At 47.5% G+C, this 25482-nt stretch overlaps 6 protein-coding genes across 9 annotated transcripts; 5 read left to right on the forward strand and 1 right to left on the reverse strand.

Moving 5' to 3' along the window:
• Positions 1-354: 354 nt before the first annotated feature.
• LOC120322421 lies at positions 355-3412 on the forward strand. The gene is made up of 2 exons (XM_039377769.2): positions 355-2246; positions 2319-3412. The coding sequence occupies exons 1-2, from the start codon at positions 2001-2003 to the stop codon at positions 3030-3032; spliced, it is 960 nt and encodes a 319-aa protein (XP_039233703.1). The 5' UTR covers positions 355-2000; the 3' UTR covers positions 3033-3412.
• A 908-nt stretch (positions 3413-4320) lies between these two features.
• On the forward strand, positions 4321-8367 carry LOC6524416 (hypoxia up-regulated protein 1). Of its 2 annotated transcripts, none has more exons than XM_015190207.2 (3): positions 4321-4496; positions 5068-5381; positions 5455-8367. In XM_015190207.2, the coding sequence occupies exons 2-3, from the start codon at positions 5071-5073 to the stop codon at positions 7907-7909; spliced, it is 2766 nt and encodes a 921-aa protein (XP_015045693.1). In that variant the 5' UTR covers positions 4321-4496; positions 5068-5070; the 3' UTR covers positions 7910-8367. The 2 variants fall into 2 exon arrangements, with proteins under 2 accessions (XP_015045693.1, XP_002100274.1); XM_002100238.3 differs by lacking the exon at positions 4321-4496 and adding an exon at positions 4874-4987.
• Positions 8368-8733: 366 nt separating this feature from the next.
• On the forward strand, positions 8734-14952 carry LOC6524417 (ubiquitin-conjugating enzyme E2 Q2). The gene is made up of 9 exons (XM_002100239.4): positions 8734-8751; positions 9731-10531; positions 12033-12149; positions 12236-12523; positions 12808-12882; positions 12946-13237; positions 13301-13449; positions 13521-13599; positions 13661-14952. Exons 2-9 carry the CDS (start codon positions 10370-10372, stop codon positions 13690-13692), a joined length of 1194 nt encoding a protein of 397 aa, XP_002100275.1. The 5' UTR covers positions 8734-8751; positions 9731-10369; the 3' UTR covers positions 13693-14952.
• Positions 14953-15013: 61 nt separating this feature from the next.
• On the reverse strand, positions 15014-16868 carry LOC6524418 (U3 small nucleolar RNA-associated protein 15 homolog). Its single transcript, XM_002100240.4, has 2 exons — positions 16705-16868; positions 15014-16637 (listed from the first exon to the last, which is right to left on the reverse strand). Exons 1-2 carry the CDS (start codon positions 16795-16797, stop codon positions 15123-15125), a joined length of 1608 nt encoding a protein of 535 aa, XP_002100276.1. The 5' UTR covers positions 16798-16868; the 3' UTR covers positions 15014-15122.
• Positions 16869-17213: 345 nt separating this feature from the next.
• Positions 17214-19472, forward strand: LOC6524419 (protein prenyltransferase alpha subunit repeat-containing protein 1). The gene is made up of 3 exons (XM_002100241.3): positions 17214-17761; positions 17843-18225; positions 18281-19472. The coding sequence occupies exons 1-3, from the start codon at positions 17676-17678 to the stop codon at positions 19000-19002; spliced, it is 1191 nt and encodes a 396-aa protein (XP_002100277.1). The 5' UTR covers positions 17214-17675; the 3' UTR covers positions 19003-19472.
• A 360-nt stretch (positions 19473-19832) lies between these two features.
• On the forward strand, positions 19833-25439 carry LOC6524420 (UNC93-like protein). Of its 3 annotated transcripts, none has more exons than XM_015190210.3 (5): positions 19833-20008; positions 21086-21472; positions 21544-21924; positions 22249-23587; positions 23652-25439. In XM_015190210.3, the coding sequence occupies exons 2-5, from the start codon at positions 21326-21328 to the stop codon at positions 24011-24013; spliced, it is 2229 nt and encodes a 742-aa protein (XP_015045696.1). In that variant the 5' UTR covers positions 19833-20008; positions 21086-21325; the 3' UTR covers positions 24014-25439. The 3 variants fall into 3 exon arrangements, with proteins under 3 accessions (XP_015045696.1, XP_002100278.1, XP_015045695.1); XM_002100242.4 differs by having other exon boundaries at positions 22252-23587; XM_015190209.3 differs by having other exon boundaries at positions 19833-21472.
• Positions 25440-25482: the final 43 nt, after the last annotated feature.

The following is a 25482-nucleotide window of genomic DNA, read 5'->3' on the forward strand; positions in this document are numbered from 1 at the left end:
GTGCGTTTTACTAGAAGAATTACTTAGCCTATGATCGTACACGTTTAGTGAACTTTATCCATATGTATTTCCATTATAGTTAATATTCCTACGTATATACAGACTACATAGATGAACCAATATACCAATTTACCAATATGCTCTGCCCGCTCGATTCCGTATTGATCGTGCCGCAGGCTAACTATTGAACATTCAAAGCTATGCAACAAAGGCAAAATAAATTATACAAAAACAAACAAAAAGTCCAAAGATGTCATGTTTTTATTTCGTTCCTTTCCATTTCGATTTTGATTTCGTTTTCGTTGATGGTTGATTTTGTAAACTGCAGTTTTGGTTTGTAAGTTATGTGCTATGTTCTATGTTATGTATGTTATAGGTATGATTTGTGTTATCATTGCTATCACTTACTTAGTTCATTCCTCTTCCTAATGCTCCTAATTTGCCAGACAGCCAAAAGGGCTTTATTCCAATTGATAGCTCACATTCATAGCGATTATTGTGTCTGTGAGATCATCGTCATCGAAGCAGCTTGGAGCTTGGAGCTTCGGAGAATTTGGCTGTGGTTGACCTAGCCAGGGTCGAGCTGCTGGCTTTTGTTTTGTTTATACACAAATTTGGGGGTCAAACTTATTGAAAGCACAACGCGATCAACACTCGAAATTGTTCCGTTGACTGCATTCCGTGCTGCCTGTGTTTTCTGTTTTGTATTTTCGCTTTGAATGCCAAATTATTGGACCGACGCTCTCCGGCTTTTAGATGGGTCTTTGGCTTTAGCTTTGGCTTTAGCTTTCGGGTTTGGGGATTTCAGTTTTTGGCCAATGCCGTGCTCGTTCAACGACTCTAGATTTCTGGCCTTGGCTAAATGACTTGCGGCTTCCAGTGCGTCGGAATCGCATTAGCAGGCTAGCTGGGTTTAAATAGTAGGATTTAAAATAGGCGACGACTTCCTGTACTCTGGATCAAACCATTTCCATGTTACCAAAATTTAAGTGCTGCAACTTCACACTTTATCCCCTTGCTTGCATTTTTAAGTTCATTTTCGGAAACGGGACAGAATTGGGCTATACACTTAAAGGGCCACTTATGATTTGCCAACTGAATAATACCTCTTACTCTATGGACCAGTCTCTCTAGCACATACACATACATATATACATACAACTATATTATTACTTGATTTCCGATCAATGATCAATGGATCGTAGTCGCAAAGTTGGAAAACAGCGCTTTCTACTTTCGTTCTTAATTTGAATGTTCCAAATGATTTAACTTCATAGAGATTATATATATATATATGTATATACATATATATATAAATATATTTAGTATATACATACACGTAGAGGAGTTAAGGATACATAAGTGCTTTTTAATGGAATATATAGACCGCAACAGAGAAATTACCACTCACAATGTGAGGACAAATAAAATTGTATTGATTGACAAATGGACAAATGACATATGATCTAATTATACAGAGCCTAGATGTACTTATTTATTATGAGTTGCTTTTAGTGTGATAATTCATTAGCGATGGTCATAAGTGAACAATTTGCAAATAAATTCTAAGAAAAGCATTTTCTCTATTTCATTTTGAATATATACAACTGGGATGTAAACCATCAAACTTCGGTTTTCTATACCTTCAAGTTACTTGTTGGAATGAAAAGCTGGAAAATCTCAATGGGTTGCATGGGTCAAAATGATAAATAAGTGTACACACTTCGCTTTAGACATAAACATTTTCTTTTACATTTTATTGAACTCGTTTTCAAGTCGTTTTGGCCAGGATCCTTGAGTTTGCATTCAGTAGCCATATCCCTGACTGCACGGCGCTGGAGTGAAAACGCTCGAGCAGCTGAACACATAGTTCTTAGGACACGACGGCGAGGGGACGGAGGCTCCACCATAAGCTGGCGCGGGAGCGGCTGATCCGTAGCCGCCAGCGGTCCTCGCCATACCCAGCATCTGATGATCCATTTCGTAGCGAGCGTAAGCCGATGACTTCGAGGCGGGCGCTGAATAGCCGGAAGATGCGGTCGAGGATGCGGGAGCTGAGTACGATGGAGCAGCAGCTGCTCCAGACGATGCAGGCGCTGAGTAACCGGAGGACGCCTTTGGTGCTGAGTAACCGGAAGAAGCCTTTGGCGCTGAATAGCCAGAGGCTGGAGCTGGAGAGCCCGCTGAATACGCTCGCGCTGCTGAATATCCAGATGATGCAGGTGCTGAATAAGATGGAGCGGCAGGTGCTGAATAAGATGGAGCAGCAGGTGCAGAATAAGATGGAGCAGCAGGTGCTGAATAAGATGGAGCAGCAGGTGCTGAATAAGATGGAGCAGCAGGTGCAGAATAAGATGGAGCAGCGGGTGCTGAATAAGATGGAGCAGCCGGAGCTGAATATGATGAAGATGCAGGAGCTGAATAGGATGGAGCAGCAGGTGCTGAATATGATGGAGATGCAGGAGCGGAGTACGACTGAGCCTTCGGGGCTGAATAGGACGGAGCAGCTGGGGCTGAATAAGATGACGATGCAGGCGATGAATATGAGGGAGCTGCAGGTGCGGAGTATGATGGAGCTGCTGGAGCTGAATAAGATGGAGCCTTGGAGGCTGAATAACTTGAGGCCGGTGCTGAGTAAGATGGAGCTGAATAAGATGGTGCAGCAGGAGCCGAATATGAAGGAGCAGCCGGTGCTGAATACGACGAAGCTGGAGCTGCTGGAGCGGAGTAGCTTGGGGCGACAGGAGCCGAGTACGAGGACGCCTTTTGCGCTGAATACGATGGGGCGGCCGGAGCTGAGTAGCTGTGTGCTGCAGGCGCTGAATAGCTGGATGAAGCAGGTGCTGAATACGATGGCGATGCAGGTGCAGAGTACGACGGAGCAGCAGGAGCTGAGTAGCTGGGTGCTGCCGGGGTGGAGTAACTGGGTGCTGCTGGTGCTGAATACGACGGAGCTGCAGGAGCTGAATAGCTTGATGAAGCGGGTGCTGAATACGATGGGGCAGCAGGTGCTGAGTAGCTGGGTGCAGTAGGTGCTGAATAGCTGGGTGCTGCAGGCGCTGAATACGACGAAGCAGCTGGAGCTGAATAGCTGGGTGCTGCGGGTGCTGAGTACGACGGAGCAGCAGGAGCTGAGTAGGTGGGTGCAGCAGGTGCTGAATAGCTTGGTGCTGCTGGTGCTGAATACGATGGCGCTGCAGGTGAATAGGTGGGAGCAGCCGGAGCAGAATATCCTTGTTCCTTTTCCGGCGAGTAGCTGGACTGCGAGTTGTAAACGACCGGTGGAGCATAGGCCTGCGCCGGAATCTCCCTGGTGTGCCTCTCCTCGTAGTCGAACTCGGACTGAGGGAGACCGTCGTCGAACTCCTCATTCCTGGTCGCCGGAAGCGAAATCGCGGTGGCCAAAAGGCAGCCAAAGGCCACCAAGAACAGCAGTCGTCGTCCACACATTGCTCACAGAATTAAGACTATGGTTTTTTGGAAACGGGACGGGTTTTATATGGCCAAGAGAAAAACAGATCAGCGAAATTTTCGAATTCACCAAGAATATTTCGCAATTGCAGTCGGTTGGTGCTTGGATACTCGGTGGGTTCACTTTGTGAACCCTATTCTGCATTTGAAGCGATTCCATTTAAATTCGCTAGATTCGATCGTTTTCCAGTCACCTTTATTGTTGACGTGAATAGATGAGCTGGCAAAGTGAGCGAAAACCCAAATTTAACTCTTTTAATACCCTATACTATTTGATTAAGTTTTTATTTTGTTATTTTCTAAGCAGTTAGCAGGGAAAGTCTTTTTATCCAATTTGAACGTTTTTTTCAGGACATTCAGCTTTAGGATTACAATAAATCTAACAATAAACTTTTAAGCTTATTTATCCTAAGGTAAATATAGAGCTTCTTTGGAAGTGCATTGAGACACAACTTACTCATCGTGTCAATAATCTCAGGAAAAAGAGTATTCAAAGTATAATTTAATTACGTGTCAGCACTTTTGTTCGAAAAGTCGGTCATCGAGGGAGTGCTGATCTATCAATATGTGGGTTGACTTGCTGGCTAAAAGAAAAACAAATTGGAATTGCCAACTACATATGTTATAACTTCTGCTTTTCTTCCTGTTAAAGCGAGTTAAGGTCATAATAATGCAATGCAATAGTTATTTTTTATAATAGATTGGCTTTAGTGTATACATTTCAAATTCAAATTGTGGACGCACTTCGGTGTGATCTGGCAACACTGCCTGACCAAGTGACAGTCACTCGATTACTTTATCGATTGCTATCGCCTGGTCGAATCAACACGTCAACGTTTTCTTCCTCTTCTTCGCGTGCCGCTGCTTCTTCTTCATCGCGGCGAGTCTGTGTTTTACTTTACAACTCGAATCCGCAGCCGACGTTGTGAATTGAATAATTAATAAATACCTGACTGCTGAATAAAAGTCGATTGGCAAGTGCAAGTGGCTGAGGACAGCTGGAAGCGACGAACGTAACGGGACACGTAAGTGGAAAGCGGTGCTTGGCTGGAAGGATGGAAACGGTGGAATGGGCCTAGGGAAGGGACGGGGGGCGGGTCGCCGACAGCTGCTTGCGTTGCAAAAAAGAAAGAAGTGAAAGAATTGCGGAAGCAATGTGGAAGTAAAAAAGGTTAATGCTCTTTTCGCCGATTTTCATTCCGTAAAGCAAAGATCTCTTGAAACCTCTTACTCCCCCAGTAATTTCGCCGGCAAACCATAAACTGTGCCACATGAGCACAACACTTCTCGTTTAATCCAGACTTACTTTTCGTCACACAAATGATGTGTTAAAACTGAAAACTGCTGAAAAACCAATTACTTCTTGTGGCGCTACTGCAGCCCAAAAACGTAGGTAAAAGTATTCGGGAAAATTTTGAGTGTACAGCTACATATACTGGCATCTGTAAAGAGCTAGCCTTTCAAGTTAAATCATTGGTTTTTGGCCGAATTCTAGAAAGATCTCCCAATCCAGAGGGTAAATATAGAGTTCTTTTTAATGGGGTGTTTAATTCCACGAACAATCATTTAATTCGAACACATTTCATTTGAGCACAGACCATGAAACTCGTGCTCCTATTGAGCGCCCTGCTGGCGGGGATTGCCCTCTCCCAGGGAGCCGCAGTGATGTCCGTGGACCTGGGCAGCGAGTGGATGAAGGTGGGCGTTGTGTCGCCCGGAGTGCCCATGGAAATCGCCCTGAACCGCGAGTCCAAGCGCAAAACGCCAGCGATCCTGGCCTTCCGCGATGGAACGCGTACCATTGGCGAGGATGCACAGACAATTGGAATCAAGGATCCAAACTCGGCCTATGGCTATCTTCTCGATCTGCTGGGCAAGACCATTGATAATCCCATTGTCGATTTGTATAGGTAAGTGATTTTTGCTTTGGGCCACGTCACTGTTAAGTCCCATCGACTTATCTCTAATCCAATCGCTTTGCAGGAAACGCTTCCCATACTACAACATTGTGGGTGATCCCGAGCGCAACACTGTGGTTTTCCGCAAAAGCGACACCGAAGAATTCTCCGTGGAGGAGCTGGTTGCCCAAATGCTGGTCAAGGCCAAGCAGTTTGCCCAGGAATCCGTACAGCAGCCAATCACCGAGTGCGTTCTAACCGTGCCCGGTTACTTTGGCCAAGCAGAAAGGGAGGCTCTGTTGTCGGCCGCCCAGTTGGCCAATCTGAAGGTGCTCCAACTCATCAACGATTATGCGGCCGTGGCTCTCAACTACGGTGTCTTCCATCGCGGCGAAATTAACGAGACGGCCCAGTATTACCTCTTCTACGATATGGGCGCGTATAAAACCTCAGCCGCCGTGGTGAGCTATCAGTTGGTGAAGGACAAGCAAACCAGGGAAATTAACCCGGTGGTCCAGGTCCTTGGCGTTGGTTATGATCGCACTCTGGGTGGTCTGGAGATCCAACTGCGATTGCGCGATTACCTGGCGAAGGAGTTTAATGCCCTGAAAAAGACCAAGACCGATGTGACCACCAATCCCCGAGCTCTGGCCAAACTTTTCAAGGAAGCAGGACGCCTGAAGAATGTCCTGTCTGCCAATACGGAGTTCTTCGCTCAAATCGAAAACCTGATCGAGGACATTGACTTCAAATTGGCTGTTAGTCGCGAGAAGTTGGAGCAAATCTGCGAGGATCTCTGGCCGCGGGCCACCAAGCCATTGGAAGAGGCGTTGGCCTCCTCGCACCTCAGTCTGGATGTGATCAACCAGGTGATTTTGTTTGGTGGCGGCACTCGAGTGCCACGCGTGCAGGAAACCATCAAAGCTGTCATTAAACAGGAGCTGGGCAAGAATCTGAATGCCGATGAATCCGCTACGATGGGCGCAGTCTATAAGGCAGCCGACTTATCTGCCGGCTTCAAAGTGAAGAAGTTTGTGGTCAAGGATGCCACGCTATTCCCCCTGCAGGTGTCCTTTGAGCGGGATCCAGGCGATGGGGCTGCCGTGAAGCAAGTGAAACGTGCCCTGTTTGCCCTGATGAATCCCTATCCCCAGAAAAAGGTTATTACCTTCAACAAGCACACCGACGACTTTGAGTTCTATGTCAACTACGCCGACTTGGATCGGTATAGCAAGGAGGAGATTGCCGCTCTGGGCAGCTTGAATGTGACCAAGGTGCAGCTGAAGCAGGTAAAGGAGCTGCTGGAAAAATCGAAGAAGGAACTGGTCGACAACAAGGGCATCAAGGCTTACTTCTATCTGGATGACTCTGGCATTTTCCGCTGCACAGGCGTTGAGTATGTGTACGAGAAGCAAAAGCCTGAGGAAGATGCGGATGATGACAGCACATTGTCCAAGTTCGGCAGCACTTTGAGCAAACTGTTTACTAAGGACGGTGACGAGAAGAAGGACGATTCGGAGCAAGACGAGCAGGCTAATGCAGGCGAAGAGCCATCCAAATCGGACGATGAGAAGGCCAAGGAAGAGGAAGCCAGCAGCAAGGAGCAAAAGTCTGAGGAGAGCGCCAAACATGACGGCGAAGCCAAAAACGAAACAATCAAGCTTGTTACCGTCAAGTCCCCGGTGACGTACGAGTCGCAAACGCAGTTTGTTGTACCTCTGGCCGGTTCCGGTTACGACCAATCGGTGACCAAACTCGCCGCCATTAACAAGGCGGAGGAGCAACGTGTCCGCTTGGAGTCAGCATTCAATGCCCTCGAAGCGCACATAATCGAGGTGCAACAGAAACTGGACGAGGACTCCTACGCCAAGTGTGCCACCGCCGAGGAGAAGGAGAAGCTTCTGGCCCAATGCAGCACTCTGGGTGAATGGCTGTACGAGGATCTGGAGGATCCCAAGGCCGAAATCTACGAGGAAAAACTGGCTCAACTGAAGAAGCTATCCAACGTGTTTCTCGCCCGCCACTGGGAACACGAGGAACGACCAGAGGCCATAAAAGCGCTCAAGGGTATGATTGATGGCGCCGAAAAGTTCCTGGTCACTGGCCGCAATCTCACCAAGGATACCAATCCCGAGAAGGACGTCTTTACCCAGGTGGAGATCGATACGCTGGACAAAGTCATCACCGAAACCAATGCCTGGCTGAAGACGGAGACGGCGGCCCAGAAGAAGTTGGCCAAGAATGCCGATATCCGCCTGACTGTAAAGGATATAACGGACAAAATGAGCCTGCTGGACCGCGAGGTCAAGTATTTGGTTAACAAGATCAAGATCTGGAAGCCCAAGGCGAAGCCCGCTGCCGAAAAGGACAAGAAGAAGGAGGAGGAGGTGGTGGCTTCCGGCAGTGGCGATGGCACCAAAACTGAGGATGCCGACCAGCAGCAGGAACCGCCGACAAAGGAGGAGCAGCAGGAGTCTGTGGATGAGATCACCCCAACGCCTGCAGAGGAGGAAACCAAGACACCGCACAGTGAGCTCTAAAGAGCCAAACTAGATGGATTACGAGCATCCGTAGCAGCTGGAAGCCAAGTGCCTGTCTTAGGATTCGAAGGAGGATTCAAATCGGGGGTAACACAGGGGGAAAAAGACGGCAAATGGCCACGACACGGGGCGTCTTTATTTCTATGATTTTTTTAGCTAAAGTCGGGGTTAAATTATGCTACTTCTAATCTAAAACACAAAACACACACAAAAGAAAAACACACACAAAATAATGTAAACCGTAACTAAATGTAAAAACCATTTTCCATTTCCATACCATTCCGCATAGGAAATACAAGACTTGAAGAAGTACTCACACGGTCCCCTCTATATATCCACTATATCTTATTGATCTATTGTAGCGAAAGTAGCGAAACGAATTGGGCGGGATGAGTTAATTGCCGAGATAAGATCGAAATAAATCTGAAATCGTAGGGAGCGAAAGATAACAAATAAAATTTGTATTGTATTGTATTCGGATTGGCCTTTTGGTTCCTGGCGTTGTGCGTTGTGTCAAACGCAATAATACTAGTAATACTTTAATTTTACATTAACTATATGGTAACCAATTTTTAAATTTCCCGCCTAAATGTAATCGCTAGTAGAGGAGGGAAACCCCGCTAGTTGTGATATGTGTATTCGCTAATGGCGGAGCATGTGCTCGCTAAGAATGGATCGTGTCATCGCTAAATGTTAAGGGTGCTTAGCTAAGACATCTAGAGGTGGGTGCATTTAGATACCAACATATCGATAACACGATACACGAATAAGCATCGGCGAATTCATCGATGACCAATGTATCGCTAGCCCGCCATCACTAATTTGTTGTTGGTAAAGAAAAGGTAAAGCGGGCGGGCGTGCGTGGAACTGAATTTAATTCTCCGTGTCACAATTTTCGCAGCTGTGTGCGTGTGTTATTTTGTTGTTTTTCTTTTGTTTTTTATTGTCTTTTTCCTGAAGAATTTTCTCCGCTGCTGTTTTGCTTACAACTACAAGCCTGTTTGCGCAAGTGTGTGTGTGTGTGCAAGTAGAGTTGCTGTTTTCTGCGGCCGTTTTTCCGTGTGTCTGTGCTTCTTTTTGTGCTCCGTGTTCCGTGCAAACAAAGGATTTGTTCTTGGGGGCTCCGTGCACAGTTAGTTTTTCGCCTTAGTCGCTTAAATATTGATAAATGATTAAAAGTGCCAGTGTGTGTGTGTGGTTGTGTGTATGCAATGATGAAAACGCAGACTTCGGTCAGTGAAAGAAGGGGAGGTGAAAAACAGGAGAAGAAGAGCAAAAAAAAAGGTGCCGAGGGAAAACAGTTATGCAGCTGTGAACAGTGGAGCCTCGGCGAAAAAAAAAAATTGGCTCAGTTTTCGATTTTCGATTGCCCATATTTGACTCTTTCCTCTTTGTCATGGGTTTTCTTCATCTGTCTCCATTTTTCTTTTAAATCGAGCTTTTTTTCGGTAAAAATTTCCTTGTGGGGAGCACACGAAAATAACAAACTCAGCAGAAAACGTGGGGGAATAAAGAGGGGGATAGGGGATAAACGCGAAATTTGTTTTTTTTTGTGTTTGCCGATTTCCAATCGGTATTTCGATGAGTTCCGATCATTGCGTAGGCAAGAGACCTGCTGTGCGAGTGAGAGGGCGCTTGAGATTTGTACAAGTGTGTGTGTCAGGTTTTGTCTGCTGTTCGTGTGTGTGTGTTTGTGTGTAAGCCAACTGCCGATTGTTGTTTTTGTTTTGGCTAGTCAGCATTAGAAGCAGCAACAACAAAAAATAATACAAAAGTTAATAACAAGCTAAGTGAAACACGTGTTTAATACTCCAATTGCAGCTTTAATGCCCAGGACAAACCAACATACAAACAAACGCAACTGAAAAGAATAAGAAGAATAACTGTAATAAGTCGGGAAAATCAAAGTGCAAATCTGAACGCCAAAAAAAGCAGAGAGTGCGAGCAAGACAGCGCATGCTGGGCGCCGCAGGAGCTGTAAAAGAAGAAGCAGTGAGAGTGAAGTTAACTGGAAGTGGAGTGGAAAAAGAAGAGCGAAAAGAGAGCCTGCGAAAACAACAAAGAACAACCAGTCGACTCCAAATCGCCCTTTCAATCTACCTCCAAACACGAGCAAAATCGTCATTTTAAGTAAGAAGCACAATAACTAAATGAATAAACAACATATTCACATAAAGTCGGCGACGAACAACTCAGAAACTCAAACGGTACAGCGCCATCTGGAGTAGGCAGAAAAAAGCAGCTGACAGACAATTTACAAAAAAAAAAACAATAAATCCCATACCAGCTTTCTTCGCCTGGAAGTCACAAGGGAAGAGCGCAAGAGAGGGGGGAGTTAGCTTCCTGAAACCCCACGAACCACAAAACTCCACTTGGACCACGAAATAATCATAAGCGCACCGTAAGCACGAAAAAACCAAACCCAGACCAGACCAGTTGCCTTTTTTAGCCCGCCACAAGATGGCGTGCCTTAACACCCTGAAGCAGGAAATCAAAACGCTAGAGAAGATCTTTCCGAAGAACCACGAGCGCTTTCAGATCCTCAATTCCAGCGTCGACGAACTGCTCTGTCGGTTTATCGATAAGAATGGAAAGCGCTACGATATTCACGCCAACATAACGGTAAGTCACCGATGACCATTAGCTTAAGCTTACATGCATATACTCAAGTTAAGGGGATGTAAAGTAATTGGGGCCAATGAATTTCTAACAAGTTTTCCCCATGGAACTGACCTTCTCGACAATTTCAAGTAAAATCTTTCGCAAAAAGCGCGCCCCCTTAAAGAAGAGCATACGAATTCGAAACGAAAACTAAAGCGATATGTTTATATTTTCCTGTGCATCTGTCTTATCGTCCCCAGCAATCAATAGATAGGGGCATTGCAACTGAAAAAAGGGCGACTATCAAGGCGCAGTGTTTGCAAGTGATTTGGTGCTGGTGCTGGAGGGGATGGGGATGGGGATTACGGGTTCTGTAGGTTACTCCGCGCTGTGTCCACTTTGTCCACTGCGCAACGATAACTATATTTATACGGCGATAGTGTAGAATTCTATATATAGCAAGTTGGCCAGTGTACAAAGCCTTACATACGTTGGTAGATTCACTGCAATCCTTAGTTCTTTTTTCTTAATATACTTCTCTTTTTATTTTACGTAAGTCCATCTTCCTCTTGTTCCTGACCAAATTTTCGCTTTCTTCCTTGATATCGTGCTATCCTTGTCTGGTTGTGTTGAATCTACTTCTTCAACTTTTCTTTATCGGTTCACCTTCTATCTCTCTCTCGTTCCCGCTTGTGCGTGATTATATATGCGAGGATTTGTGCCGATTCTTTATTCCCACGCTGCTCAGTTAAGTTGGGATATATGTGCGTATATTTATGTTACGCATGTATGTACGTACGTATGTAGTCGAGGTAGTCGATGCCCTTTGGCCACTCTCTTAGGCTCCCTCTCTTTCTACTCTTTTGGTTCTGACCAACATAGACAGATTTTGAAGATTTCCGTTATGGGATAAACATCATGTATATATGTATGCATATGTATGTATGTATGTCGCTAAAATTGTCAAAAGCAATCACATCTCGAATCAAACAAATTATGCGGCTCCTGCACCTTGCAGCACAGAGTGACGCTCTCGATGAGGTGTGATTCATTGCACCCGATCCGATCATCGGCTGCCAAGCTGTCCCATCTGTTTTCAGTTTCTGTCTTCTGTGCACTGATCCCCGCTTGGTTCAACGATCTAATTAAAGGTTATAATTTTGTACTTTCTGGCGCGTTCGGATCGCCGTCGTTTAGTATTTGTTTATTTACATGTGCATGCAAAGTGGCTCCGACGACAACGTCGACGAGCAATTCACCTGAGAACCGAAAGAAACGAGATCGAGACTGGGAATGGGAATAGGAGAGATCTTTTGTCTGTGTCCAATTGTCGAGTCAAAGTCCTTGACCCACCCCACACATGCGATGGGGTAGATGTACAGTGGGTGCATGATAAGGCAAACGTCAAGGCAAAAACTTAAACAATCCCACTGCTAATAGAAAACCTTTAGCTCTGACTATATATCCTACAATCTAGTTTCACTGAAGGCCATATTAATAATATACTAATTCTCTCCTGCAGGAAACCTATCCCTCATCGCCGCCAGTTTGGTTCGCCGAGAGCGAGGAGACGAGCGTCACAAATGCTGTTCAAATACTTAGCAATACGAACGGACGTGATAATCACGTGATCAATCAGGTGAGTCCTTGTTGTGGCAGTTATCGAAATCAATTGTAATCTGCTGTAAACTGACAATCCAATCCAATCTATCCAAATCCTTGCAGGTGGGCATTCTGCTGCGTGAGCTGTGTCGCCTTCACAACGTTCCACTGCCACCCGACATCGATAATTTGGCTCTGCCGCTGCAAACGCCGCCGCCATCCGCTTCCCCCCTTCGCTGCGAGCAGAGACCAGGTGGTGGTGGAGCGGGGGGTGGGGGCGGACCACACGGCAACGAGGAGACCGATTCGGATCAGGAGGAGATCGAGGATCCCATCGGCGAGAGCGAACAGGAGAGCGAGGGCGATGAGGACTTGCCGCTGGAAATGGATGATGTACGAAGTACAAACAAGGTGAGCTATATTGATCAAATTCCTTGGGATTAGGAGTGATAATTCTAAGGATTCACGTCGTTGTAGTTCGGCATTAGTGGCATATGCAGTACTAAACATTACCTTTGAATAAGTCGAGTAATTATAGTCTTGCATTCTAATTTGAGTTTGTACGTGATTTAAGAATTAGGTGTAACTTGGTAGTTTTTTATATATTTCATTTCTGGTCGAATCGTTTAGTATCAAAGCTGTCAAGTATTTATTCTTCAATCGTTTTGATATCTTGATATTTTGATGCAATGCAGAAGGACGACATGGAAGTGGAACACCTAGCAACTCTAGAAAGACTGCGTCAAAGTCAGAGACAAGACTATCTAAAAGTGAGTTTCCCGATATAATAGCATAATATCGGATGCTTTATCTAATGCTTTACTCGACACTAGGGTTCCGTTTCGGGTTCCGTACAGGCAACCGATCGCTTAATGAAGGAACTACGCGACATTTATCGATCGGACGCCTTCAAGAAGAACATGTACTCTATTGAACTTGTCAATGAGTCGATCTACGAATGGAACATTCGCCTCAAGTCTGTCGACCCGGACAGTCCGCTGCACAGTGATCTGCAAATGCTCAAGGAGAAGGAGGGCAAGGACAGCATACTGCTCAACATCCTCTTCAAAGAGACGTATCCCTTCGAGCCGCCATTTGTTCGCGTCGTCCATCCGATTATCTCAGGTGGGATTGGCTGAGTAATAGTATATCATGGACGGTTATTTAAATGTTTCTTGTATTTACAAGGCGGCTATGTGCTCATCGGCGGTGCCATCTGCATGGAATTGCTGACCAAACAGGGCTGGAGCTCGGCCTATACCGTGGAAGCGGTTATCATGCAAATTGCAGCCACCCTCGTCAAGGGCAAGGCGCGCATCCAGTTCGGGGCTACCAAAGTATGTTAAATTCATAATATTTATAAACTGGTACACTAATGTATACCCTATATTTACCTATTTGTGAACAGGCACTGACCCAGGGCCAATACAGTTTGGCTCGAGCCCAGCAGAGCTTCAAATCTCTGGTGCAGATTCACGAAAAGAATGGTAAGACCAGAAATGCGCCGTAAGATGAGAAACCATTTAATACGAAAACTCTCTATTGCAGGATGGTTCACCCCGCCCAAGGAAGATGGCTAAAACATAACACAAGAGGAGTCCCCTGACGCACATCCTTTCTAGAATAACTCATGCCAACTAACACCAACCAACCAACACCACCCACCATGCCCCCTCACACCGCCAGCACACACCCTGCCCACAGCACACATCCCGCACACTCACTGCCGGCTTGATCTGATGTCTGATCTGGTCAGGACCAATATGGACAATGCCCCCGAATTTAAGGAGAAGTCCCACATTACTACCTTGCTTGCAGCGTCGGTGGAAGTTTAATGTTTGATGAAAACACAGCCATCACACATTCGTCTACATGTGTTTAATTGCTCGTAATAACATTAAACCGTCTTTAGAAGCACGGTTACTGCTTCGTTGCATTCATATGTATATGCCCCACTCCGTCTTCTCTGTTGTGTGTGTAGTGGCCTGAAAGCGTGTATCCTGTACAGAGTCTTGAAAACTGGAGCTGCATATATTGGTGTAGAAGTGTCAAAAGAAATCAGCAGCCGAAGAGTGTAAAATGTAAAGGCAATATCTGTTATGTATATGAGTATCATTTTTAATTTAAAGTGTAAGTGTAGTGGCTTTGATCCTTGCAAACATAAACCACCTACCCACCCAGCCCAGCACCCAAAATCCTCACACACTCCACACACACATACACACCCCTAAAATGTAAACTAGTTAAGACGCCTAACTGTATTCTTATTTAAGTTTAAAAAATCCGTGGTATCTTATATTTTTCTCTTTAACTGGTAAGCTAACAACACAAGAAACGGCTTGTTGGCCAACGTTGACGCGATGTCGATCGGAATAGATATATATATACATATATATATATATATATATACCTATACATACATATAATTAAACATAAATATAAAGATATATATTAAATTAGCGCGAGAGTTTAGCTTAAGCAGAATAATACAGAACGATGCGTCGAAGATGAGCAAATTCTAAGTGTAAATTCGTCTTTCCAAATAATCGTAAAATAAAGTAAATCTAAATCTAAAAAAAAAGAATTACAAATAAAAACCCAAATCGAGTAGCTGGAGAACGAAAATCGTAAATATTTGCAAGTAAATTACCCATTATATTGAGAAAGAAAAGTTAGTTCGAGGGCAACTGTTTTGCTGCCCCATTACCATTGTTTTTTTTTTATTATGCGTACAACGGCAGACAAAATTTCATTGTACATTTCAAAACTGAAATTGGCGTGCACGACGAAACGTTCATTTTAAGTATGTATTTAATAAAGAAAGATATATACATGCATAATACGGATTGAACCTACTTTATTTCAACAATGAGTATGCCCAGGAAAGCAGTCCATTTTTAGTTTCGTTTTGGTTAAATGTGTATTTCTTAAACTATAAACAAAATTCCAGTATTCTAATTTTTACTTTAGACTAAAACTAGCTGGCTATATCGTTCTACGTCGGCCTGGGTCACTCCACAAAGACCACGTACTTTTCCGCCGCCTGAGAGGGCTGCATCCTCGGTGTCTTAGTCTCCACATATGTGGGCTTATGGGCCACCTCGCCATTGTCCATTGAAACCCCAATAAGCATGTCCATGGCGCCCTTTAGCCGCATCAGCTCGGTAGTAAGTCTCACTTCCTCCTGCATAGCACTTGACAATCGTTCCAATGCACGCATCAGCTTCGGGCTGTAGGCCACCAATCGCCGCTCGAAAACCTCCAAGACCGTGCTGGCGGCCATCATCAACGGGCGCATGAATCGCGTCTCACTCACATGTTTGCAGATAAAGTCGATGAATCGAACAAGCGTGGCGTCGCGACGATCAGTGAGGGCTTTGTCCAGAGACTTACGGTGCAGAAGGTCCGTAATGACGGCCACAAGGACCTCCGGATGATTTGCCATCCTCTGCGTATTCATCGCGTTGTCCAAAGCCCTCTTGTGGTTAAAAGCGCGCAACTGCTTATCGTAGGTTTTCAAGCCGGACCAATTGACTCGATCCTTGATGGTGTGATCAACCTCCTGGTGGGGGGTCGGGCGTGTCAAATCTTTGAAGTGCCCGCGTGTCCGCTCCGCACGAATCTTTTTCAAATGACTAGGCTTGCTGTCTACAATCATGCGACGAATGGAGACCAGACCATCGACCATTCCAGCCACAACTGCCTGATCTTTGCCAGCGACAGCCATGCTGACCACGGCATTGGGATAGGTCAACGTGTGCACTGTCTTGTAGGTGCTAACATCGTAGATTTTCACGTGCCGATCGAGCCCGCCTGAGAGCAATCTCTTGCCATCGGAGCCCAGTCGCAGGCAAGTTACGGTTTTGTGATGCTGTGACATCATGGTGAGCAGACGGCAGCCGCTGATGAGATCCCATACGCGAACCTGGCTGCCACCGGCGCTGACGAATATGGAACCGTTGGGAAGGAACAACATCGACTCCACCGGAGCTCCATGATCCAAGGTGTGCTGCACCGCCTTTTCGGCTCGCGTATCGTACAGATTGATTTTGCCATCGTAGCCACCGGAGACGAACATGTGCCCTGCCTGCGGATGCATAGCGCCGGCACGAATATAGTCGGTGTGCGTGTCCTCGTAGGTTTGTACCACCTTCTCGTTGGCCACGTCCCACAGACGGACCGACCTATCATCTCCAAAACTGGCTAGCTGCAGCTTGTCCGCTGTAAAGAAGGTGCGATGCACCGGCGCCGTGTGTCCCTTGAACAAACGCAAGATGTTGCGGCTGGTGGTGTCAAATAGCTTAACGTGACCCTCCTCGTCGCCGGCGGCCAGGAGACGACCATCCTGCCGGAAGGTGGCTCCGTATGCGGTCTTTTGGAATCGGGAAAGGTTCTTCACCACGAGCTTGGTCACCAGGTTGTAGATCTGCACGCGCACCGAACAGGTCACCACAAAGTTGTCGGGATCGCTGGGGCTGAAGTCCAAATAATCGATGGTGTTATGCTCCTTGAGGAGTTCCGGTTTCTGAGGATGGAAAAGGGACACAATGAAATGGTTGCCGAGTTTCTCTGCCGCATCTCATGCAACTCACCGCCAGACGGTCCCAGTACACCGTATCCGGCGTTTCCACCTGAGCCCGCTGTTGGAAACGCCGTATGTTCAATGGGATGAAGGTGTTCTGCATCCTGGCTGCGTGTTTCTAGTGATTCTCCCCTTTACGCGCGCACGTGCTTCACCAAAAAAGTGTGACCAGTGTACGGCAGCAGTGCTGGCGGACAAGCTGGTTTCTAGCCAAATCGCAGAGCCCTTAAATGCGGCGGTACTGATTAAAATCAATAATTTGGCTTGAATGACTAAGTATTTCCCTAATCAACTTTATATGAAACACAAATTAATAACAAGACTTTAACTGTGATATAATTAGTGTTTTTCATGAACAGTTACATTGAGTGCAGGAAAAAACATTTACAGATTTCTAGAGTTCCAGTTAGTGTCTGCTTTTGAAAGCCGTTTTCCCGACAGTTGGCTCTGAGCTGGTCAGTCGGTTATCGATAGACGTGGCAGGTGCTGTTATCGGGCACACCAAACACATGTTTGCAAACAAACATATGCTCACCGTCGCCAAAAATAAGGGAAGGAAAAACATTTCCGAATTAGCGGACCGATCCGCTGGAGAACCGCGCTTTGGGGCGAACCAGATTGACAGCCCCTCGCAGTGGGCACTGCAATAGTAATAACAATAATAAAAATAATAATAATAATAGAGGCTAGATCTCGTGTCCAGTCCCCGGCTTAATTGAAATTTATTTGTTGTGATGCGGCCGCCACTGGGGGTTTCATAGTCGCGTAGACCAGGGTTCCAGCCTCCGCCGTCACCTCCGCTTTCTTCCCTTTCCAAATCTTAATTAACCGGAGACATTGAGCATGTTAATATTAATTGGAGGCAATCAATGTGCCTGAGACCCTCGAATCGAACGGAACGGAAGCGAGATTCCCGAGGAAGCAGCAACCACATCCACATCGAAATTCCACGATTGGAAATTTACTCAAAATTCAAATTCCATGGAGGAGGAACGCAACGAGAAAATGGTGCTCTGCGAGAAGATCATCAGGGACATCAATGCGGTGTTCCTCAAGGATCAGGATCTGTGAGTCCATCACTGAGTTTTATAATAACTTTGATAAGCATACATTAATCGCCAAATATATCTTGTTGTAATCCCCGACAGCGCCTCCTTTGAAATTATACCCAAGGAAGCCAACTGCAACAAATCGCCCGTTGTGCATGTGGAGCACAATCTGGGCCTGGAATCGTGGTGTGCCCAGCATGTCTACGACCACGCCCATCGCACCCTCATCTCCCACCGCCGTCAAACCACGGCGCAACAGCTGCGCACGCTGCAGCAGCAGAGCGACTCCCTGGCGAAATACATAAACGTGGCTCTGCTGATCAATCCCGATGTGACCACCTTCTGGCACATTCGCCGCCAGCTGGTGCAAAAGAATCGGCTGAGCATCAACAAGGAGCTGCAGTTCTCCGCACTCGTGCTCTCTATCAAACCGAAGTCCAATGAAGCATTCGCTTACCGCCGTTGGCTGTACTCATTTCAAAGTAAGTGAACGTCGACAACCGGAGATTACATATGTGACATACTAATTATTTCCAGGTGCCGATGCCATTGACTGGCCCAATGAGATCGGGATATGCGAAAGGGCCGCCGATAGGTGCGCCAGCAACTACCACGCCTGGTCGCACCGCCAGTGGATCCTTCAAAACGGACCCTGTCTGCTGCAGTCGGAACTTCTACGCACGGAGAAGTTTATGCGCAAGCACATAAGTGACTACAGCTGCTACCACTACCGCCAAGTGCTGCTGAGTCGTGCCTATGAGCTCAACTTTGCCCTTCCCAACGATTCCGGAGCCAGTGGCTCACCTCCGTTGGCCAGTCTGCAGCAACTACTGGCCAGCTATGGCCTGGAATGTGAAGCCAACGCTAAGGATCTGCTGGCGCTCTTGCTGCCACATGTGGACCTAAGTGCACTGAGCAACCAAAAGCTAAAATCATTTCTGTACTGCTGCAATGTGGCCGCCAACGATATGCGGCTGTGTCTAGAGCAGCGGTTGATGTACGGATCGCGGGACTGCTTCGAGCTGCATCGCCGTGCGGCCCTCAAGTTCATCGTGGAGCATTGCGTTTGCCTGCAAATGGGCTTGCCTTATGGCCAACTGTTACCGGCGGCGTCAGGCGATCTGCGTCCGCATCTGGGCAACCTGGACTTCGAGAAGCATCCGTTTTTAAGTGCCGTGAGGCGCGAGGAGTCCTCGCTGGGCGGCAAGCATCGGCGCTGGTGCAATCTTCACCTCAGCTTTGGATATCCAGCGGATTAGACAGCGCGACCTGAAAAAGCTCAAATCAATCTACCCCAATAGAATTACTCACATCTGGCCTTTCCGTTTACCATTTCCGTTTTGAATTGTGGCTAATGTATAAATACGTTGATTTGCAAGGTATTTTATATATTTCCTACCTGACTTGCGTCCTCGAAATTCAAAATCTTTTGTTCAAAACGGATGTGGAAACGGAAATGGTTCCATTCTATATACGATATACTATAAATGTGCGACCCAAAGACAAAGTTCAACTAGCCCGATATGACAACGGATCTCGCTGGTCCGCCAATTGCATTTCGATATCTGTTAGCGTTAACTGTTCGTTTCTGTTCTCAATCTGATCGAGCATGATTTGTTAGCCCTTGGTTCAGAAGTACAACTTAACCGATTATCGCCATGCCATGCACGTGTTTGTTGTTAGCCAATTGCAGTTAGTTTTTAAATAAATCGAACTCATAGATGACAAACTTTTTCTGATTTTTTTTTTATGCATTTTTAAACATCAGGCGGAACTGCTCGTTCGGTTTGAGGATATCGATTTGGTAATGGCCGTAATGAGCACTCAAAATGCATTGTATAGGGGTTTCTTTTGCGCAGAGCAGATGTTGAGATGGGATGGTATCGTTTTGTGGCGGTGCAGCCACAGTCACAGCCGCAACCACTGCCACAGTGAACCCATCCCCCAAGTGAACTGGGGATTGTAGGGTGCCGAGGACGCACTGCGCATGTCTGGGATGCGAGGTGGGAAGTGAAGCGAGATGCTGCCGAAGGCACGAGATGACAACAATTTCAGCAGCGGACTCAGAATCGCCAGTCCGTAATCCCCGCCAGCTTTTCAGTGTGTTTCTGGAGCAGTTCGCGTGCGGCGGTGTTTTGTGCGTTGTGTTGAGTGTTGACTGTTAAGGCGAAAGGGCTGGCTTCTTTGAAGGCTTACAAACAATTTTGTCCCGACTCGACAAACAACAAAAAATAAGTGCATAGCCAGCCAACCGAGAGTTTAAAAGTAATCAACAAAGTATATTCTTTCCTTCTTTTTGTTTGTCCTTGCTGAACTAAACTGTGCTCTGTTTGTGGATATATGTACAACACGCCAAACGCCAAGAGGATTTAAAGAGAGTATTGCATCCATCGAGAGTTGTGTGTGCCTTTCAATGCTTTTCTATGCTCGTCTTTGTTTGGTTTTAAAATATTCATATTCGTTCTCCATCCGCCCTTTTTGCATTTTTTATAACTCTCACCCACTTTGACCGCCCCAAGGGGCGTGGGCCCAAAACTGCGCCTCAATCGCAGTTTACTTCATGGGTGTGTGGTGTGCGTGGTGGTGTTGGTGGTGGTGGTGGGGGATAGTTTATGATGCTTATGAGTTGATTATGGGCTGCAAAGTGCTGTGCCATTGTCTTCTTTGGGACCTCTTCCCTGCGGGCATCCCTAAGATCTAGTCTTGTCCCGTTCCGTCCCACCTCGTCCTGGAGATATAGCTCGGAATAACTGACCCTGGGGCGCGTCGCCTGCACATGTGTAGATAACTCAAAATGGACACACCTGATGATTTTGTGCCAGTGTGTGTGGGTGGAATGGTTGTGTGTGTGTGTGCGAAGTTGCTGCGGCCAAGGGAGCTACACTCGCGGCTGCACTAATAGCAGCAGCTACTAGGCATGGGCGCATTGGCTACATCAGTGAGTTAGCATTAAGGTGTCACCTCTCTAAGGCTTCAATCGGATTAGGACCAAGAAGCTGGTTTAAAAGCTCATTATCCCTACCCACGACTTTCAGCCGAATAGTTTCCTTGTTTCAACTCCTATTATTGCGACCGCGAGTGCCTGTAAATGTGCCAGAATGTATTAGATAGTAACGGCAACGGTAACGGCAACGGAACGTACATGTTTGCATACATGTATGTATGTAGGCCCATGGCCCACATAAGTATGCAGTGCACGTACAGCCAGGTAGATGTGTGGGCGAGTGCGTGTGTGTGTGAGTTACGATTTCCAGGTGCAGGTGACAACTCGATAAGCGGCCGATAGATGGCGCTACCATGCGAGGCCGCACAACTTTTTCATTTCCTGTTTCCACTTCACAGGTGCATTCCGCTGCAGCAGAACTATATTTGCACTTTCATACAGCCCCTGGCGCTGATTTGGGGGCGTGGCAGGTCGGCGGCGGACAATGAACCCGCCCACGCAGCAAGGACAATAATTGCAGACTGAATTGGCGTGGGATGCCAGTGGAGGAGCAGCATGAGTTGGCCCTTTTGGAGCGATGGCATAACTCGCATTACGGCCGTTAAGTTTCGGTAAGTTGGCAAGTTAAGACGCCGGAAATGGGCAGTCTGCCAAATCTTCACGAGCTGGAGGAGGCGGAGCGCAAGCGGGAGAAGCGGCGGGAGTACGAACTGCTGCTGGAGCAGCGAGCCCGGGACACCAGTCGCGAGCGGGAGCGACTCTCCGCGTTCGCTCAGCAGCGCAAGGTGAGATCGCTGGATTGATGGATTCCACTTCCTGACCACTATTTACATATGCATGTTTGTACGCCACGCAGCAATCGTCGTATAATGCTTACATAATGGCTGGTCTGGGGATTGGTGGCGGATCCTTGAGCCTCAATGCCACCGCAGGCACTGCCACCGGCAACGGAGAGCTGCCCGGTGGCAATGGGACAGCTGCGGGAAAGGGCCAGATCCAGGCGGTGGGCACAGCATCTGGATTGGCCGCCAGTGCGGGTGCTCCGGTGGCCAGCAGTGGATTTGCGATGCTGGGACTGGGCAAGAAGTATATCCCACACTCACACCACCATCAGCATCAGCACCAGCATCAGCACCAGCACCATCAGCACCGCCATTCGCTGACCACCAGGCACAGAGTGCTGCGAACGCGCAGTTCTGGAGGAGCCCAGAACGTCTGGGAGGAGCAGATGATGGAGGTGAGTGCTCAGGTGCACACATAGAGCCTTTATATAATTCATGTCACTTGCTTGCCGGCGTGGTGACACCTGTCGCATATAAATAGAATCAGAGCGCTTATCTCTTTGTCCTGGCCACTCTCAACTATCTGGTGGCCAAGTGTGGACAAAAGGGGTGCTCTGTGGTCTGTGTTCATTGGTGAATAGTGAACAGTGGGATTGTCTTTGCCAGTTGCACAACAACTGATTAACACTCCTTCCCTGGGCACCGACCACATTCCCTTGGCTGTTATTAAATCCTTGGATTGGCCATATCCTAATGCCATTTGCTTGCATCCTATCCAGCAGCACATCACCGCATACTCGCCGTCGCCCATCTCGACACGCTCGCATCGAATAAATCCGGTGTCCTCGTACCAGGTGCAGGCTGCTCTGGCGGCCTCGCGTCGCCGGGAGTCGATAAACAGCTCCATTGGAGCCACCTCCATACGGCGACTGATAACGCTGAACAACAGGAATTGCCGGCACAAGGTGCCAGCCCATGTGCGCCAGAAGGTGTGGCGCCAGTTTAGCTGCTTGAGCTTGGCCCATGGACTGATGAACTGCGTCCTGCTGCCGGTGATGGCGCTCCAGGGCTCCAATGCAGTGTGGCACCATCGGGAGGAATGGTTGCCCCTCGGCCCGGAGATTGGATCCCTGCTGCTGAGTGCTCTCTTCCTGGTGGCCGCTGGCATGAGCCTGCCCAGCATTCGACTGATGAAACGCTATGGTTATGGCCCACTGATAGTGGCCAACTATATGACAGTGCTTCTCTTCCTCCTGTCGCACCTGTACGCCTCCATTTACACCCTTCTACCCGCCTACCTGCTGCTGGGCGTGACCCTGAGCGGATCCGCTGGCTCCAAGGCGGCCTTGATTGTCCACTTTGGTGGGAAGCTGAGCTGCTCCTGCGAGTCGCAGCAGTCGCAGGCGGCCGTCGATGTGCTTCACGAGGAGCACAAGATGTTTTGCAATCGGGATCAGAAGGTGAGGCGTCTGGCCAGGTGGTTCAGGGTTTCCCAGGACCTGGGACTCATCGGCGGAGCCCTACTCGCCTCCATTTTGCTGGCCTGCAGCGATGGCAACTTTACGGGCGATTGCTCCGGACTGGTTTACTATGGCAACGAGAGCTGGCCACCGCAACTGCGCGATTTCTACAATAGGAACGAGCACGGCGACAGAATCTGTGGGGCAGACATGTGCCCACTGAGAGTGCAATCCATCCTGGCAGCCGGATGGGCCAATGGCAGCTCCATACCCAGCTCCATCTATGCGGGCTTCATCGAAAGCGAGCCCCGGGTGGCCGGGCAATCGCTGCTCTGGCTGTACGTTCTGTTCTCGATGATATCGTTGGTCCTCTCGCTGCTGATTGTGGTGGACAAGGTGCAGGCCACTGGGTCATCGCGACCAGAGCGCTCCAGAGATGTGAGCATCACGGACACCCTGCTCTTTGCCGGTCCGCTGGCCTATTTTGTGGGCACGGAACAGGCGTACATGATGGGTGACTTCCTGCGGGCCTTCGTCACGTGCTCCTTGGGGATCGGCATGATTGCCGGCGCCTTGATTGGCATGGGTCTGATGCAGCTCATTGTCTCCTGCACCTTGAGCATGCTGCTCAGGCATGTCAAGCGGATCGTCGTGATTTGTGAGTACCAAATGGACACACAGGGTACTCGGAGTAACCACTCTTATAACTCTTCTCATTGCAGTGGCTGGTTTCTTCTTCCACTCCTGTCTGCTGCTGGCCCTGTCCAGTTGGAAGCCGTCGAGTGACGACAGTGCCCTGTTCTACGTGATTGCCGCCTCGTGGGGCGCCTGCAATGGGATGTGGGAGACGCTCCTGCTCTCGCTGGTCACCCTCAATCATGCCAGTCATGTGACGGAGGTGCAGGCGCCTCTGCTGGCCCTCCGGTTCCTGGGCCTGGGTCTGACCTTCGCCGGTCACGGCTTCCTCTGCGAATCGATGAAGATCATCGCTCTGGTGGTGCTGCTCGTCATCAGTGTGCCGCCATATGCTACGCTGGAGATCCGATTGGAGGCGCAACGCAAGGCGACGCTAGTCAGTTTATGACGCAGCATCTTCAGCTAGTCCCGACGAATGCGACGGGATGTCGTGGCCCGGACGCACACCATGTGACATGTTCCGGATGCGGACACGGATACGGACGCAGAACTGGATTCGGTTCGGCGGCCAGATCTCCTCGAGATCGATATCGAGACCAAGATCGAGACGCAGCCCGTCAGCATGGAACGAGAGACACAAGTCAAGCGACGCAAGCTACACTTCAAGCTCAGTGGACAGAAGTCGCTCGATTCGGAAAGGGATACAGTTTGAAGGAGGCTCCAACTGATATATGCATATTGACCTCTGGCTATTGACCTCTGGCTATTTGACCTCTGTCCGTGGGCCTAGAGGATAAGACTAGTTAATAGGTTTGATCTACACTCATGTGGGAGGGGATGAGGTATTCCCTCGATGTGGGTGCATTCTCAATTTATAGCATTTGCCAGTGCCAGTAATGTTGTTCCATGTCTATAACCTATCTATCAAATAGAGAAATAGAGATAGAGACAGATAGAGAGGAATATATATATATATATATATAGAGGGAGAGAGAGAGAGAGAAAGAGAGAGAGAGAGAGAGAGAGAGGGAGGAGAAGAGCTTTATGAGCCACAATAAGCATCTAGCATGTAGAACGTTATATATGTATGTATGGTATGTATATACCAGTATATCCGATCTGAGGTGAAACGATATCAATTGCCGTATCTGCGCATCTGCATACATGTGTATATGTATTTCGCCAAGGGCTCCAAAAAGGTTTTTGTGTGTTTTTCCCAATGTAAACTCCTAGGCGTAGGCGTGTATTCAATTGGAACTCCAGTTTGCGGTTTGCAGTTTCCAAACCGCAGCGATCCGATCCCGATCCTGATCCGGTCCAGAGTTAATGTATGTTATGTATGTGTTGTCGGTGTTATGTGCGTTATATAGGTTTCGAGACCCTCCACTTTCGCCTAACCACAGGTGCAACCCGATTCAGATCCCGATTCAGATCTAGATCCAGATCCAAATCTAGATACAGATCAAGCTGTTATGATAACCAGGTGAAATCCTAAGGTCTAAGGTCTAAAAGCAACAATGTTAACATTTTTAAAATTTTGAGAGTAACCATTTTGCGACCGCTGACGATTTCATACATCGGGCCAAGTATTGCGAGTATGTTGCTAGCCATATACTACGAGTATATATGTATACATATATGTACATCTACATATACACATAGACATAGACATTAACATACTATAGTATATATTTTTTCTTAGCGCTGGTTCCATCTGAATACTGAATAGTGAATAGTGAACAAAGCAGGTGGCTAAACGAATGAAACCGGTGGGACGGGAAGCCGAATACAGATCCAGAGTTCTACGTGTATTGGATGTGTGTTGTATATTGTAGGTGTCCATATCCAGATCCAATAAAGATTTCAAAAACCCAGTGTATTGTATTGCTGATTCGACTTTGTTGCCAGTGGCTTGTT

This window comes from Drosophila yakuba, chromosome X, assembly GCF_016746365.2.
Source record: "Drosophila yakuba strain Tai18E2 chromosome X, Prin_Dyak_Tai18E2_2.1, whole genome shotgun sequence".
In the NCBI taxonomy this organism is placed as follows: domain Eukaryota; kingdom Metazoa; phylum Arthropoda; class Insecta; order Diptera; family Drosophilidae; genus Drosophila; species Drosophila yakuba.